General features: G+C 55.1%; 6 protein-coding genes across 6 annotated transcripts; 3 read left to right on the forward strand and 3 right to left on the reverse strand.

Annotated features, from left to right (window-relative positions):
- Positions 1 to 590: 590 nt before the first annotated feature.
- Positions 591 to 2,146, reverse strand: BDZ83DRAFT_635624 (uncharacterized protein). The gene has a single exon (XM_060509192.1). It carries the CDS (start codon positions 1,887 to 1,889, stop codon positions 636 to 638), a length of 1,254 nt encoding a protein of 417 aa, XP_060360345.1. The 5' UTR covers positions 1,890 to 2,146; the 3' UTR covers positions 591 to 635.
- Positions 2,147 to 4,031: 1,885 nt separating this feature from the next.
- On the forward strand, positions 4,032 to 6,319 carry BDZ83DRAFT_55783 (glycosyl hydrolase). The gene is made up of 2 exons (XM_060503532.1): positions 4,032 to 4,691; positions 4,751 to 6,319. The coding sequence occupies exons 1-2, from the start codon at positions 4,188 to 4,190 to the stop codon at positions 6,188 to 6,190; spliced, it is 1,944 nt and encodes a 647-aa protein (XP_060360346.1). The 5' UTR covers positions 4,032 to 4,187; the 3' UTR covers positions 6,191 to 6,319.
- Positions 6,320 to 7,234: 915 nt separating this feature from the next.
- Positions 7,235 to 8,214, forward strand: BDZ83DRAFT_55786 (uncharacterized protein). Its single transcript, XM_060503533.1, has one exon. It carries the CDS (start codon positions 7,346 to 7,348, stop codon positions 7,949 to 7,951), a length of 606 nt encoding a protein of 201 aa, XP_060360347.1. The 5' UTR covers positions 7,235 to 7,345; the 3' UTR covers positions 7,952 to 8,214.
- On the reverse strand, positions 8,151 to 9,748 carry BDZ83DRAFT_55743 (Dolichyl-diphosphooligosaccharide--protein glycosyltransferase subunit Swp1). Its single transcript, XM_060503530.1, has 5 exons — positions 9,694 to 9,748; positions 9,350 to 9,632; positions 9,045 to 9,243; positions 8,688 to 8,975; positions 8,151 to 8,590 (listed from the first exon to the last, which is right to left on the reverse strand). The coding sequence occupies exons 2-5, from the start codon at positions 9,481 to 9,483 to the stop codon at positions 8,351 to 8,353; spliced, it is 861 nt and encodes a 286-aa protein (XP_060360348.1). The 5' UTR covers positions 9,484 to 9,632; positions 9,694 to 9,748; the 3' UTR covers positions 8,151 to 8,350.
- Positions 9,509 to 11,165, reverse strand: BDZ83DRAFT_744115 (peptidase family M28; the record flags this gene model as incomplete). The annotated part of the gene is made up of 3 exons (XM_060513152.1): positions 9,509 to 9,619; positions 9,694 to 10,469; positions 10,501 to 11,165. The coding sequence occupies 2 exons, from the start codon at positions 11,163 to 11,165 to the stop codon at positions 9,953 to 9,955; spliced, it is 1,182 nt and encodes a 393-aa protein (XP_060360349.1). The 3' UTR covers positions 9,509 to 9,619; positions 9,694 to 9,952.
- Positions 11,166 to 12,087: 922 nt separating this feature from the next.
- Positions 12,088 to 13,133, forward strand: BDZ83DRAFT_635633 (short chain dehydrogenase). The gene has a single exon (XM_060509193.1). The coding sequence runs from the start codon at positions 12,201 to 12,203 to the stop codon at positions 13,092 to 13,094; it is 894 nt and encodes a 297-aa protein (XP_060360350.1). The 5' UTR covers positions 12,088 to 12,200; the 3' UTR covers positions 13,095 to 13,133.
- The last annotated feature ends 1,434 nt before the right edge of the window (positions 13,134 to 14,567 follow it).

Consider the following 14,567-nt stretch of genomic DNA (forward strand, 5'->3'; position numbering starts at 1 on the left):
AAGTATTTCTCGTTGTGGCGAACGAGGCTATCGTTGTCCTCCTTGAGAGTGGATTTCTCTTGCTCCATGGTGTGAAGCTCAACCTGCAAGGCTTCGACCTCATCGCGGGCTGCCTCGAGATCCTCCTTGGCATTGGTCGTGGTCTGGCGAAGCTCCTCGTTCTCGGACATGAGCGATCGCGCATTAGCCCTCAAAGACCTGTTCTCGTTGATGAGAGATTCTTGTTCGCGTCTCAGAGAGTTGTTGTCTGTCCGCAGAGACTCCATTTCCTGTTGCAGAGTTTCCTGTTCCTTGCGAATGGTCTGATTCTCTTCCTGAAGAGCTTTGCCTTCGGCGGACCGGACCTCGTGGCTTTGCTTCTCCTGACAGAACACCTCTTGCTGGTTGGTTAACTCCAGAGTGGCGTTGAGCTTATCTTGGGTCTCGTGGAGTTCTCTTCCCTTGATCTCGAGTTGATCCATGAGATCGCCGATTTGCATACAGGCGTCAGAAAGCTTCTTTAAAGCCCGGTCTCGCTCCAAAGACAAGGTGTTATTTTCGACCTCGTTAATGCCGAGCCGGGTGCTTGCCTGGTCCAAGCGTGCTTGCAAAGATGTTACCTGCGACTCCAACTCTGTCACTGGTTAGATGGAATTTCAACAAGCAGTCTCATGATACTCACTCAGCTTCTGTGTCTGATAGCGCTCCTCGCCAGCCGTTTCCGGCTCTGAGCCTGTCCGGGATCCGAGGGCACTATCGATAGACTTGCGGCCCTTGATGCGCTTCAATTCGGTCTGAAGATGGTCCACCTGATTCTCGAGCTCTACCGCATGCTGCTGAACCAAATCATCGTGCTCCTGAAGATTGCAAATCTCGTTCCGGATCATATCCATGGACACGAATATCTTCTCTTCATCCTCGGGAATCGCAAGGCCGTCCACCTCGGCATGGTCATTGGGCGGCAAGGCATCAATGCGGTCCCGCACTTGTCCGTTCTTCACGAAGACTGGGACGCCATTCTTCACTGCCCCATTGAAGCGCAAGTTGCCGGAGATGAAGTCGTTGAGGTGAGAGATATCGGGCATGAAGAAAGAGCGTGACGTGGCGCCATTCTGTGCCGGGCTATCGGTAGTGGCAGGCGAAGGGAACGTGCTTCGGATCGTGTTGAATGTGACAGGGGTAGACTTATTCGTAGGGACATTGTCGGCAGCGGTCTGCCTCGGGGTGGCTTGTGTGGGGGGAGCCAGGAAGTCTGACTTCCGTCGGTCAGTGTTGGCGGCGTAGGAAGATCGTCGTGCTGACTTGTGGTTGCCAGATGCTGATCGAGCGTGTCCTCTTGACAAGGGACTACGGCTCATCTGCTGTTGAGGGTTGAACTTGAAGCTGTCGGCATTGATATCGAATCGGAAAGGTGACTTGGATATGTTGGCTGACATATCGGACTCGTTGTCCTCGACGCGGGGCTGCATTTCAGCACGCGTCCGCTTAGAACCCTGCCAAGTCATGTCCGTGGAGTCGTCGTCCATGTTGGACAGATACTTCTGGACAATAGCCTTATGGGAGACGGTGTCCTTGTGACGCAATGAACCCGTAGGCTTGGGAGCGGGGTGATTGTGTCTTGCTTCGACGTTGGCCTTCGGCTTGGCGTAGAATTCGGGCCACTTGCGGTGGGCAGCGTCCAAGTCTACTTGGATCTTGCCCCCAGTAGGACCAATAATCCGAGCAATATCTTCGTTGAGTCTGCGGGTGGATTCTCCGTCGGGTTCTGAGAAAACAGAGGACATGGTCGGGCTGACGGTGCCGTGGGAGCCCGTCGAAGAAGGCGGAGAGTTGAATGGGTTGTCGCGGTTTGCGTTCATTTCCCGCAGAATGCGAGAACGGTAGCGGTTGTGTGCTGAGTCGGCCTCCATGACTGCCCTGGGACGCGTCGGGCGCGGTTTCCGGGACGGGAGTCGAGAAGAAACAGTAGATTCACGATGGCGCCGCAATGGCTAAGGGCGACGCGTCGAATAGCCAATGTCGCGGAGACAATTAGATGGCAAGGCTGAATCGAAGCAATACCGAGCAAGAGAAAGGTGCCCAAGGCATAGAGGCGCGCACAATGGCTAGACAAAAGACAGAAGAAGCTGTGATGTATGATGAAGTTCACAACCTAAGTAAATGATGGAGAGGAATGAAGCGTCCTAGTGTGGAAGTGCAGGGATCGGTTTGTTTACTTTCGGAGCTGCAGGCGTAAACAATTGGCGATTGGCCGTGGGCGTCAGTGCATGTTAGTGGGGCAGCCCTGCCTCCCCCCAGCCCAGCTCAGTGCCCTTGCTGGGCGAATCATCACTAACAGGTCGCCAGCTTCTAGCCCTCTGCAACTGGAAACGCGTGCTGGTTGGCCTGCGCGGGACAAAGAAACGCGCTCTCTTGTTCGCACAAGACAGGGTTGGGAAACCGCCAAGTCAAATTGACAGAGGCTTCTATTTTCATCTAACATCTGTATGTGTTTAGACATACGTTTAATTTAGTTCGCATACGAATACAGGTAGCTCGAAGTTGTGTTGAATATTATCGGAACTTTACGTAGGGAAGGCAAGGTCAATCAATTAATAAAGCAGGGCACTCGGTTATTTCTTCCGTCATTACGTCAGCCATCCATCTTCTTCGCCAAGGTGAAGAGACACTTCCGCCTTCCACACCGAGCCAGTCGTCGCTGCCTTCACTTGAGACCTATTATAGACTCGGTGAGGCAAGACACGTGGAAGGCACCTAGAGTTTCCGCTAGTCGTGGTGCTGAATAAGACACCAACATGAGGAACGGGAACACCCTTCTTCGACTTCTACCGCTCACAACAACATTATTCAGCAGGTAGGCGCAAGGCGGTTGAGACAGATTCTAGCACGGTCGAGCACATCTCAACGCATCTCCAACAGACCGACTCGGTCCGTTTCACCCTAGCGATGCATTCCCCGACTCGCTCAAGCACTCGCGGCACTTTTCAACGGCCGTCGTCTTCCATTCCTATTTCAAAGTCATGTCCCATGACCCGAGACATCTCATCCGTATCTTACCTAGGTAATTCCTTGAGTCAGGGAGACGCTGCTTCGAAGTTGAAGAGCCTCTATAACCATCTAAATCTGCTCGAGGATGTGACTGCTCTTGGTCCTGTCCGTGAGCACAAGACGCGAGTCACCAGGTCCGCCAACTTGGTCGCCAGATACCGGCAGGTGATCACGTCGACTTTGGGCGGTGCCATGCCATCGTGGGCGTTGGTTTCCTTACACCGCCGAAGAGGCTGGAAATCGTGGGACCGTTCATGCACAAGGTAAGGTACTTGGTTAGTCTTGTGTAAGGTACGTATTGCCTTGCCGTTGATAGTAGAGAAGGCCAAATCAAACAAGTTTCCAATGACCTACTACGCAGAATGCTCGTTCGACAAATGGCAATGATAGTAGCAGAGCAGGCAAGCAGGTTACATCAGCTTGTTTTCTGCAACCCAGGTCTTCTTCATCGGGTAGCCGTACTCGATCGGCAAAGCAAATGCACCGATTCTCTCCCGTCCAGGGCAGCAAGAGCAGTGACAGACTGACAGGACAAAGCGCAGGGTCTTGGCGCCGCCAGAAATGCCCCGCATGAACTTGTTCTAGTGGCCGACGCCGCCACCTTTCCGAGGGATGGTGGATGGTGGGAGTGGTGGGAGGTGACCACTACGCACCGCTTGCACCACCCACTTCTGTCAGTTCTGTGACCTCTCGGTGCGCCATTCTGTGACCACTAGAGTCTTGAGGGGACTTTGAGGGGTCCATCTGCCTCGTGCAGGTGGATCTTTTTTTCCAAGGTTCTCCTGCGCAAACGGGCTTGGCCTGGTCCTCGACTCTGGGCCGTCCATCGCCAAAGAGCCCTGCGCCATCGCTCGCTTCCTTCCCGCATTTCGCCCGGTCGCCGTTTGTCTTGCTCTTCCCCAGCTTTTCCACTGGCTTCCCGTATTGCTGCTTGCATCGCATAGTTCCTCCGCATCTTCCCTCGTCGCGTGCCCTCTCTCTTCGACTTCGCCAATTCCTCGTGCATATTATCATCGTCGAATTCCCGCTTCGGCGCTTGCGAAGTCCTTCTGAACATGGCAGAGCGCTTCTATACATGAGCGGCCTTTTCTAGAGCTGATTGCTCACCATCATCCACTGAGCTGTCTTATCTTTTTTGTTTTGATACCGATTCTTCCATCATGCCTCGATCAATCCCTCGACTGCCCGAGGCTTGCCTCTCGGTGCTTGCGCTTTCTTCGTGCGCGACAGCCCTCATTGCGACTCCTCCGAATGCGCCCGAGACGTATTGCCCCATTTTCTATGCCGAAACCCAGCCTCCGACCGATTGCGAACCGAGACAGCCCGCCTCCTTCCTAGAAACCCCCCAGGTTGGAAGAGAAGCTACTGCTTACACGGCCAAGGCCAAAGACGAGCCACTCGAGGCCACCTTCGAAGCTCTTACTGTAATGCAACATGACTTCTTCGTATCGGATCAGGGAACATGGCCAGAGGCCATCGACTGGACCGCGGCCGTCATGGAAACGATGCTGTCGGGCTCGTTGACCTCGCTCTCGCAAGCATTGGCTGTTCTCGATATTGGTGGAAGCGGTGATAAGGGAGCCAAAAGAAATCTCATTGATACTTTCTTCACTCAATTAGTGGCCTCATACTTTGGCCAGGACGACGTCGCGATCCGCCATCAAGTGCGTCTCCGTGTCCCATCAAACTCACCACCGAGCAACGCATGCTGACCAATACATAGGCATTCGACGACATTCTTTGGGTTGTTCTTGGTTGGATCGACGCCATCAAGTTTATTGACATACATTCAAAGCTCTTCTATCCCCGGGAAGGTCTCAACGAGAGCGCAACCCCAGGCCTGGGAGATGCCTTGGCAAACGGCCCCTGGCATGGGCAATATTGGATACCCTCTTTTGCTCACCGAGCCAGAATCTTCTGGGACCTTGGGTCCAAGGGGTGGGACACACGACTCTGCGACGGCGGTATGAACTGGAACCCAAGATTGGAGCCCTACAAGAACGCCATCACGAACGAACTCTGGATTGCGGCTTCGATCTCAATGTACCTCTGGTTTCCCGGTGATAACAACACCACGCCATGGATCAACCGCGCCAGTGGTGTGGAGGCCACACGAGAGCCCAAGTACCTCGCCGCTGCCATTGAAGGCTACAGATGGCTCACTGGCGTCAACATGACCAATCATGCCGGTCTCTACGTTGACGGCTATCACGTTGATAGATCCAAACCGGGCAACACCAAATGTGATCAACGCAGTGAAGCTGTCTTCACCTATAATCAGGGAGTGCTCTTGACTGGCCAAAGAGGCCTATTTGCCGCCACAGGCAGCGCTTCTTACCTGGAAGATGGGCACAGGCTGATCCAAAACGTAATCAAAGCCTCTGGTTGGGATTTGAGGCTCAACAAGCCACTTGATGACTTGTCAAAGCTCCCTCCGGGTTACTTGCCTCCCTGGCGAGGCCTAGGCCGAGGAGGTGTCATGGAAGAAACCTGCGACGCTAGCGCGACCTGCTCCCAGGACGGGCAAACCTTCAAGGGAATCTTCTTCCATCACTTTGTAACGTTTTGCCAGCCACTCGACGCCGCCATCGTTGAGCGCGGCATGACTGTCAACGCAAGGGCGTATGATCAAGTCAAGACGACCCACGCATCGGCCTGCCAGGCCTATCTGAAATGGGTTGAGCACAATGCCAAAGCGGCCTTATTGACTAAGGACAGGGAAGGCCGTTTCGGTACGTGGTGGGGAGCAGGCATTTTCCTGAAGAGTGCGCCAACAATGCAGACGGACGGTATTCCCCACGACGCACCCAACGTGACCGATTACCGTAACTATGGGCTTCCGCATGATGGCGTTTGGGCCCATGATAACCCGGACGAGGTATGGGCACCAAACGGTGAGGCGCGCAAGAATGAGAAGAAGGGTTACGTCCTGGTCGGTGATGACGAACACTCTGGACAGCAGGTTCTTGGCGGTTCTGATAGACAGGGATCTCATAAAGCGGACGAGGTCGGATCCGAACGGCACGTGAAGTCAACGGCAGCGACCGGTGATCCGAACGACCGTGGCCGTGGTAGGACCCCGGAGACGCAGAACGGCGGAATGGCTTTGATGCGGGCTTGGTGGGAGCTCGTAGCGGCGTCCAACGGAACGTACGAGCCATAGCGGTAGACGAGGCGACGATGAAGATATGCATGATATGAAGTCATTTTTTGGCTTTCTAGCTATTTGCCCTTTTTGGCTCACGAGTATAGACGAAGAAGTTCTTCTCGTACATACGCACGCATGGCAAAGCCGCCGGCCGGTTACGCCGGCCTTCGTTTTGGACACTCCTCCTTTGTATTCGTACCTCTCCGCATTCGCATTTCAGTAACCATCGTGGTCGAGAATGCTTGTTGGCTGAACCGGCGACACCGTACTTAATGAGGCACCATTCACTCTGCCCCACTACCTTACTTTCAAGGATGTCTTACCCGCGGGACGCTATGAAGACTACGACTGCTGCGCCGTACCTGACCACGCTAAGATCGTACCAAATCAGCCATCATTGGTCACTTAGCCGAGTGCGAACGATGCTGACATGCTGACATCCTTCCCCCTTCCCGCAGCAGCTTCCAATCTCCATTGCGTGGCTGCTCAGCCATCCATTTAGGGGGCCTGGTAGTCGAAGACTTCGGAGGAGTGCAGGAGGCTAACCAACACCTCGCACCTATGATCGAAAGAGGGGACCCCCCGGGGTTCGCGAGGGCCGCTTCGAGTGCTTGAACTTGGGCGGATCCGGCAGCACGGTGCCGGGCTGGCCCCACATGGCTGCCGTGGCTTGGCAGGAGATTCGCTGCTGGGGTTGCTGTCCTGCCCGCTACGCCAGAACGCCGTGCGCCTCTGGGGCTCTGGGGAAACGCTTTCGAATCGACTTCCAAATGGGGGAAGAAAGCTTGGAGGGCGCCCATATGGGCTTGTGGGAATCGAGATGGTAATGATGGGTGGCAGTACCCCCCTCCTCTTTGTTGATATTGTGCTTTGGAGGAAACTCGATATAAAGGGGAGGAACGTTCCTGATGATTTGGAGTTTTGTATTTGGAAGAGCACCAGAAGCATCAAGCATCAAGCATCACCAAGCATCAAACATCATTAGACAACACACTTCGAAGATCTTTCCTCAAGTAGACCAACACAGATCCATCATCTGAAGCATATCAGCACATCTATCACTAAGTCTTCGTCCATTCTACCAGCCACAACCAGTAACAAGATCCGTCAACAAGCTCTCCAGCCTCCAATCTTCAACCTCAGAAGCAAGGCAGCACTCTATCCCACACAATGGGTCTCATCACCGGCCTCGTCTCAACCGTAGTCCACGCCGCCGCCGGCCGGAACCCCTACGGCCACAACCACAATAACCAGTCCTCAGTCACAACCCCCGGCGGCGGTGCTGCCCCCGGTTCCGCAGCCGGTCCCCACGAAGGCCACAACCACACGGGACCCGACGGCCAGCCCTGCGGCATCTGCAAAGTCGCCCTCCCCTTCGGTAAAGGCCGCGAGGCCAAACGCGAACGCAGAGCCGCGCGCGACGAGCGGAAGGCTGTAATTTATGCCATGAGGGCGCAGCAGCGCGGTGGGAGGAGGGGACGGTACGGGTATGATACTGCTGGGTTCATGGGCGTCGCTGGGCCTTATCAGCAGCAGCCGCCGCAGCAGCAGGGGTATTTCAACAACAACGCCAGTAACAACATGTCCCGTGGTGGCCCGTCGTCTGGGCAGGAGGAGGGCGTCGGGGAGAGGAGGCGGGCTTCTACGGGCGATGATGTGCCGCCGCCTGCGTACTCTGCTGCCGGACCCTCGTCTTTGAATGTTGGCGTTGAGGCGAGTCGGAGCGTGGAGGTTTTGGGGAATGGTGATGAGAAGGAGCGTCAGGAGAAGGATTGAAATCCGGCGTTTGCTATTAGTGATGACTGTTTGTTGGTTTCTTTTGTGTGATGAGTAGAGCGAGCGTGGCGTCAGGTACTTTAGGGATAGATGGTTCAAATATTCATTTTCATGATTCGAAATCACCCTTTTTATGTGACTCTTGGTCTTGTGTCCAATTCACAGATGCTTGGATGCTGTCGTGACGAATGCTGATGTACAATTGGGGCTTCTCTTTCCTCCACACCCCATCTAAGGCCCCCTTAACTTTTCGTGCCAAAACCTGAACCGCCCGTGACATGACCTGGTGAGCAAACCTCGAGGCCGTTTCCTCATTGCCTTGCCACCTTTATCCACACTTCCTTGAATGGTCATGTTTTGTTGTTTTGAGAAAATGCATTCCTCCTACGAGAACAGCATTTACCGCTGACCGGAGAGACGACGGCTCTGGACCTCACCAAGGGCCTTGGTGCCGCTCAGGAAGATGGAGGTCGCGACGATGGCGACGGCGGGCAGGGTTTGGAAGAGGGTCCAGGCGCTGTAGTACATGAAGAAGACGCCCTCCATGGCGAGGATGGATCCGAAGAAGGCGACGTGGGAGAGAGGCGCGGCACCGAGGGCCTTTTGGACGTGGTTGACGTTGGCGCCGAGAGAAAGCCACTGCAGAATGGGAAGTCAGTCAAGGTTACATTTCCATGTTACAGGACACATTGTTCCTTTCAACTGAAAACGGAAACATGAAGGGATAAACACTTACGCCAATAAGGAGAACAGGAATTGTGGCCAGAACGACGATGACAAAGGCCAGCGAGATAATCTTGGGAGGGCTGCGGGGGTCCTCGCGGAAGATGTGGCTGATCTCGGGCTGCTTGCCGTAGCGGAGGGGAGCGTCGTAGGTCGGGGCGGCGGCGCTGGCGTCGCGGCTCACAGAGACGTCAAAGAGAGTAGATTCGAGAGCCTTGGCGGCACCGAAGGAGCCGATGACGATGCTGGCCTTGAGGGGCTCATTGGCGAGGAGGAGCTGGACGGGGAGGTCCTTCTGGGCCTGTTGTAGTTTACGACAATTAGCTTTCGTTACTTGCCATTGAGGATTCGAGGGAAATGGGAAACGTACGATATCGACAACGCCGCGGCCGGTGTCCTTAAGCTCAAGAGGGAAGGGGGCCTCGAGGCCAGACTCGGTCTCCTTGAGGATCAAGAAGGCCTGGTGCGGGCGCTTGGCCTTGTCACCCTCCTTGGCCGTCAAGATGACCTTCAGAGTATCCTTGGCTCCCAGAGAGAGGGCAGTTTTTAGGGGGGATGTCGCGCTCAGCCTGTTGGGGGGTCAATTCGTCAGCAATTGAAAGTTCTCTTGCATCGCGGCTTCCTTCCTCCTTCCCACCCCAGAGCTTCCAGGAAGCGTAAATGGCAGCAACTCACTTCTCCTTGGTGGCATCCTTGCCCTTGCCAGTAATTGAGACGGTGGCACTGTCGAATCCCCATGATGAGGCGGCCTGCGCGGCACCGGCCGCAAACAGCGCGAGGGCTGGCGTCAGGGAGTTGAGGAATCGCATTGTGCTGCTGAGGGTGCTTGTCTGTGGCAGCTTTGGCTTGGGCGTGGGAGCTTCACATCACAGGCCGTTCACTTATGGACAGCTTTCGTGTCCATTACGAACTACCGACCGTGCACGGTCCATCCATAGTGGGACCCTGTCGACAGTGTCTTTGTTGTTAGCACCGTGCTTTGTACAGTATCGATAATGGCATCTCATCCTTTAGCATACCTTGAAGGCTAAGAATATCGAAAAGATGTTCTCAATGAACCAGCTTTGAGGTTGCTAAACTAGTATAAGAGGTATGGACAGGGCTCGCTGATGTTGGAGATTTTGAGGCGATATCTGTAAAGGAATTTGGAGACACAATGATTGCAATAGGGTCATGAAGCCTGTTCTACCTTGGGGCATAGACGAACTTGTTGCTATGAGATCGCGAAAGTGGAGGGTTATCTATGTGGTCTAAATGCACTGCTTCAAACTATATAAATCATAGCTCATCTTTGACGTCGCTCGAATCGCTAGCAGCCTCACCCTCTATCTGCTTGGATAGGTGCTCATCTAACTCCATCCACTCTGCCGCGAAAACCGTGAGGATACGCGCCCAATCCCTTACTGTCGGCAGGTCCAGGTGGGCACCATCGTCCTCAATCTTATGCCAAACGTCCGGGAACGGCGTCGGGATAATGTGCAGGATCTCGACACCTCGCTGCAAGAACGGCACGTGGTCATCTAGGACGTACCCACCACCGAAGCCCACCTTCTCTTTGTTCCAGTCCGTCAGGAAGGGATGTTTCGGCTTGGTTTCTAGGATGTCCAGTTCGCGCATGCGATGTTCAATCTTTGCCATCTTCTTATACGCCCAGTGCGTGGAAGGGAAATACGATGGTATCCGGGGATTAGGGGCACCCAGAAGGTCGATAAGAAGGAAGAGGCTAATGGACGAAAGAGGAGTCTTGTACAGACCATCAGGGTGAACAGAGTCTTCCCAGCTCTTGGCGAGCGCCCTAGAGAATGTTAACCAGACAGACCTGTTACGCAGAGATCCACCCAACATACCTAGCTCCATAGAGCGAGTCTGTGTCCGTCCACGACACCCATGCCTCCTCTCCATCAAGCAGAATGATCTGGACGCCCTTCTCCTCTTCAAGCCCGCTCCCAGCGTCACCTGAGGCCTCCATTGCCTTCCACTTCTTCACCAGAGCCTCCTCAATGTTCCTCGCCGCGTGAAGCAGCATCGCGCAAGGCGCCGCACTGTCAATCGCCCCAATGAACCCTTCCGGGTGGTATAGACTGTCATAGTGCGCGACGAGCGTCAGATACTCGACATCTCCGCCCTTGGCCCACGGCGGGTCGCGGCGGAAGATGAGGTTCGTGAAGGGTATCTCCTTATCTCCGGTCGCGGGCGTCTTGGAAGTCGAGTTGTGCCACTCAATGATCCACTCGGGCAGGTTGGCGCGGAAGAAGTCGACAAAGTGCTGCTGCACCTTGAGCGAGCCTGGGGTGCCGGGGACGCGGGGGATCAGGATGGGGGCCAGCAGCGAGCCGGTGTCAATGTTGAAACCATCGCCACCCGAGGGGATCGCGCGGAGGGCCTCGTCGCCGAGTTCGGTGTAGGCGGTCGTGGGGGTGAAGAGCGAGCAGAGGACTATGAGGATCGACCCGACGAGGGGTAGCTTCGGGAGGGAGTTCAGAAGACCCATTATGGTGACGGCGGCCAGGTCGGGCGCAGCAGGCTCATGCTGCTCTGGGACTGTGATCTGGGTTGTTCGGTAGGTACGCGCCCGACGGCTTCTCTTTGCGCAATGTGTTCAGGTTGCGACCGCCGCCATGTTGGGCGGGGAGAAATGTGTTCTGTCAAAGACCCTGAGATGCAATGCGACTCAGGTCCCACGAGGTCCCCGCCGAGTGGTCGGGGCATTTGGTGGTCGAGGTGGAAATATGCCGAGGGAGGCTCCACTCACGGAGCCAGATCCACCGCTCCGCACGCCGCCTGGGAAACGCTAGAGGAATTCTGGGGTTGGGATGTCAACATCGCTCTCGACACTCAGCACCGGCATGTAAAGCCAAGCCCGTCGACGCAAACATTCTTTTGAGGTATGTGATCAACGTCAGCTCTCAAAAGACTGGCTGACGGCGAGGTCCAATCATTGAGGAACTTATCTTAGTCTTACCTTAGTCCCAGTCCATGCACTCTAATCTCCAACGAGTGGACCACATCGCCTATCCCCGATAGTCGGCATTTTCTCCACAAATCCTTCGGCGTTAACACCACCTTCACTTACACCAGAGACCATCACGGAAGCATCTCTTCATCACTGATCACAGTTCAACCCCTCAAGTTTGACGAACAAAAGAACTTGCGGCAAGAAATCTTTGGCATCACTTGGCATGGACCTATTGATTCTAATCTCCGTGCCGTACAAGCCATTGATAGGCCACTACCAGACATCTATCGCCGAGTGGCTTGAATGACGGACGAATTCTATGGATCTGACATGCAGGAGGATTCTTGCTCTCTCTTGCTGTAAAGTAGTTGAAGTAGACTTGAAACCTACAGACCATCAGGCTATAAGAGACAAGATGTTTCCGCTTCTGTTGATGTATGGAGCTTCATTGTCATCAACACATCAGAACAACAGCTTCATATTATCTTGCCCGCAATAAGTCTTCATAACTTTTGCTACTCAAACAAATCCCCTGCAATACTACACTAACCGAGATACTTCGACTTCACAATGAATTCTCCAGTCTGGTTCATCACTGGCGCCTCCTCAGGATTCGGCCTCGCCATTGCTAAAGAAGCTCTCTCGCGTGGCCACCGCGTCATCGCAACCGCCCGCAACCCAGCCAAGCTAAATGACCTGGCCTCCGCTGGCGCCGATCTTCTTCCCCTGGACGTCACCGCCGACGAGGCCACAATCACAGAGACCGTCAACAAGGCCTTCGCCCTCCACGGCAAAGTGACCCACGTCATCAACTCAGCCGGCTACATCCTCGAAGGCACCATCGAGGAAGCCAGCGCCAAGGAAGTCTTTGATCAGTACAACACCAATGTCCTCGGCACTCTCAAGGTCTCCCGCGCAGTGGCCCCCCACCTCCGCGACCAGGGCTTCGGTGCCGTCGTCAACATCGGCAGTCTCGGCAGCTGGAAGAGCGGCCCGGCCTTTGCCATGTACTGCTCCACCAAAGCTGCCGTCAGCCTGCTAACCGAAGGCTTCCACGACGAGCTGAAGCCCTTCGGCATCGACGTCTGCATCCTTGAGCCGGGTTACTTCCGCACCGGTTTCCTGAACCCCGGTGCACGCATCAAGGTTGAGCAGTCTGTTGATGCGTATATCGATAGCGCAGCGGGCCAAGTCAGAAAGGTGCTGGAAACCGTCGATAACAACCAGCCTGGTGATCCGATCAAGGGTGCACGCGTGGTCGTGGATGTTCTGACCAAGTCTGGGGTTGCTGAGGGTCGTGAGATCCCTCAGAGGCTGCCCTTGGGCACTGACTGTCTTGCGGTTATTCGAGAGAAGTGTCAGAGTACCATGACTCTTCTCGATGAGTGGGAGTCGATCTCCGCTTCGACCGATTTCTATGTTGTTTTGTTGTTGTTGTATTTAACGCCGTGGCGGCCGGGCTAGAGCCCTTACCGCAGACCTCCCGAAGGGTATATGGCGTGGAGGGCCGTGAGCCAAGGCTACCTACTCTACAGTACGTCGTCTCTTTACATCGTCCTCCAAATCATGCCTTGTGGCCACTACGCGTTCTGTCTGTCCCCGGTTCCCGCTGGTGCCCCAGTTTCATTCTTTCCCAAATCGTCCCTTGGAATCGGGAGGTTCTTTGTAGTCCGCACTCACATCTACCTAGGTGTGGATGCTGCTACCGCAGACAGATCTTCTGGAAGAAGTCCGTCACGCGGAGAAAGGCCTCGAAGCCTCGTGGGTCGGTGATTAATCTCTTGAAGTAGGCCTCGAGAGATCCCATAGGACCTATGGGCTCGGGCATACTGCGAGAGTGGAGGGTCGGCCACCGTTGCCTCCTCGCCAGCGTTAGTCGACAGTAGACCAGGTGGTCCACGTCTTTCGCCTCTCCACAAGAGCACATCATTAGAGCGTCGTCGTGGTTGAAACGTCGGTGATATTGCTCGAAGTCCCCGTGACCCGATCGTGCCGCCAGCAGGTGATGTAACGTAGCCCGCGGCAAGGCCAGTTCAGGAGGGCTGGACAGAGCTGCCTCAAGCCCCAAGTCCGCGTACCGCGGCCTTCGCTCTTTATACCACCATCTCCTGTGCTGGCTTTGTAATTTTTCCCTTGCAAGCCGCTTGATGCCCGCTAGTGTTGCCATTTGACCCATCCGCGCCGGCAGTGTCGTTCCTTCTTTGGCCAGCCGGTCCGCGGCCTCGTTTCCTTCGATGCCCTGGTGTCCCGGGGACCAGTGCGTCCGTATATCAAATATCCTGGCCGCTTCTTGGATTTCGAGGAACGCGTCTTGTGACGAGTCCGGCGCCTTGCCGCGGATGCCTTGTATAACGCTGGTGTTGTCGATACATATGTGGATTGGATGACCGCGATTGGTGAGCAGAGCCCTTCTGAGGCCGGTTCGCGCCCCTTCGACCTCGGCGTCGAACACTTCTGCTAGTCCGAGTCGGCCGCACCCTTGCGCTATGCGTTTGGAGTCTCGGTAGATGACGAAGCCGTACCCCACGGCTCCGTTCGTCGCCCTGGAGCCGTCCGAGAAGACGATCATATGGCTTTCCGGTACTGTCTTTAGCCAGCGCTCGAAAGCTTTCGCAGCCTCTTCTTTGCATTGAACTACTATCTGATCCTGTGAGCTTGGCAGGTACTGTGATTGGAGGAACGTTGGTCTTCCGCATCTTGGCAGAAGTTCAGCCGTCCGTTGTAGTCTCGTCTGTTGCTGTCCCTGCTGGGAGAGCCGCGCGACTAGCGGGTGTCGGCGATCAATCCTCTGTAGTCGGACTGCGGCCCGTAAACGGACGCCTTCTAAGGCGACTTTGGCTGACGGTAAGCCGGCGTCTCGGAGGAGGCTACTGGTTGGCGTTGTCCTCCAGACAGGTAGAACGATCCTTGCTGCCGCTGTAATGACGCTGTCGATCT

Source organism: Colletotrichum acutatum, assembly GCF_030867785.1.
Source record: "Colletotrichum acutatum strain CBS 112980 chromosome Unknown BDZ83scaffold_121, whole genome shotgun sequence".
Taxonomy (NCBI): domain Eukaryota; kingdom Fungi; phylum Ascomycota; class Sordariomycetes; order Glomerellales; family Glomerellaceae; genus Colletotrichum; species Colletotrichum acutatum.

Excerpts from the sequence above, each read along its gene's own strand:
- BDZ83DRAFT_55783 (XM_060503532.1), top strand. The coding sequence starts at position 4,188 with ATGCCTCGATCAATCCCTCGACTGCCCGAGGCTTGCCTCTCGGTGCTT. Across the intron at positions 4,692-4,750 it reads ACGTCGCGATCCGCCATCAA|GCATTCGACGACATTCTTTG; the intron begins GTGCGTCTCCGT and ends ACCAATACATAG.
- BDZ83DRAFT_635624 (XM_060509192.1), bottom strand. The coding sequence starts at position 1,889 with ATGGAGGCCGACTCAGCACACAACCGCTACCGTTCTCGCATTCTGCGG.
- BDZ83DRAFT_55743 (XM_060503530.1), bottom strand. The coding sequence starts at position 9,483 with ATGCGATTCCTCAACTCCCTGACGCCAGCCCTCGCGCTGTTTGCGGCC. Across the intron at positions 9,244-9,349 it reads AAGGATGCCACCAAGGAGAA|GCTGAGCGCGACATCCCCCC; the intron begins GTGAGTTGCTGC and ends ACCCCCCAACAG. Across the intron at positions 8,976-9,044 it reads GCCGCGGCGTTGTCGATATC|GCCCAGAAGGACCTCCCCGT; the intron begins GTACGTTTCCCA and ends AAACTACAACAG.
- BDZ83DRAFT_55786 (XM_060503533.1), top strand. The coding sequence starts at position 7,346 with ATGGGTCTCATCACCGGCCTCGTCTCAACCGTAGTCCACGCCGCCGCC.
- BDZ83DRAFT_635633 (XM_060509193.1), top strand. The coding sequence starts at position 12,201 with ATGAATTCTCCAGTCTGGTTCATCACTGGCGCCTCCTCAGGATTCGGC.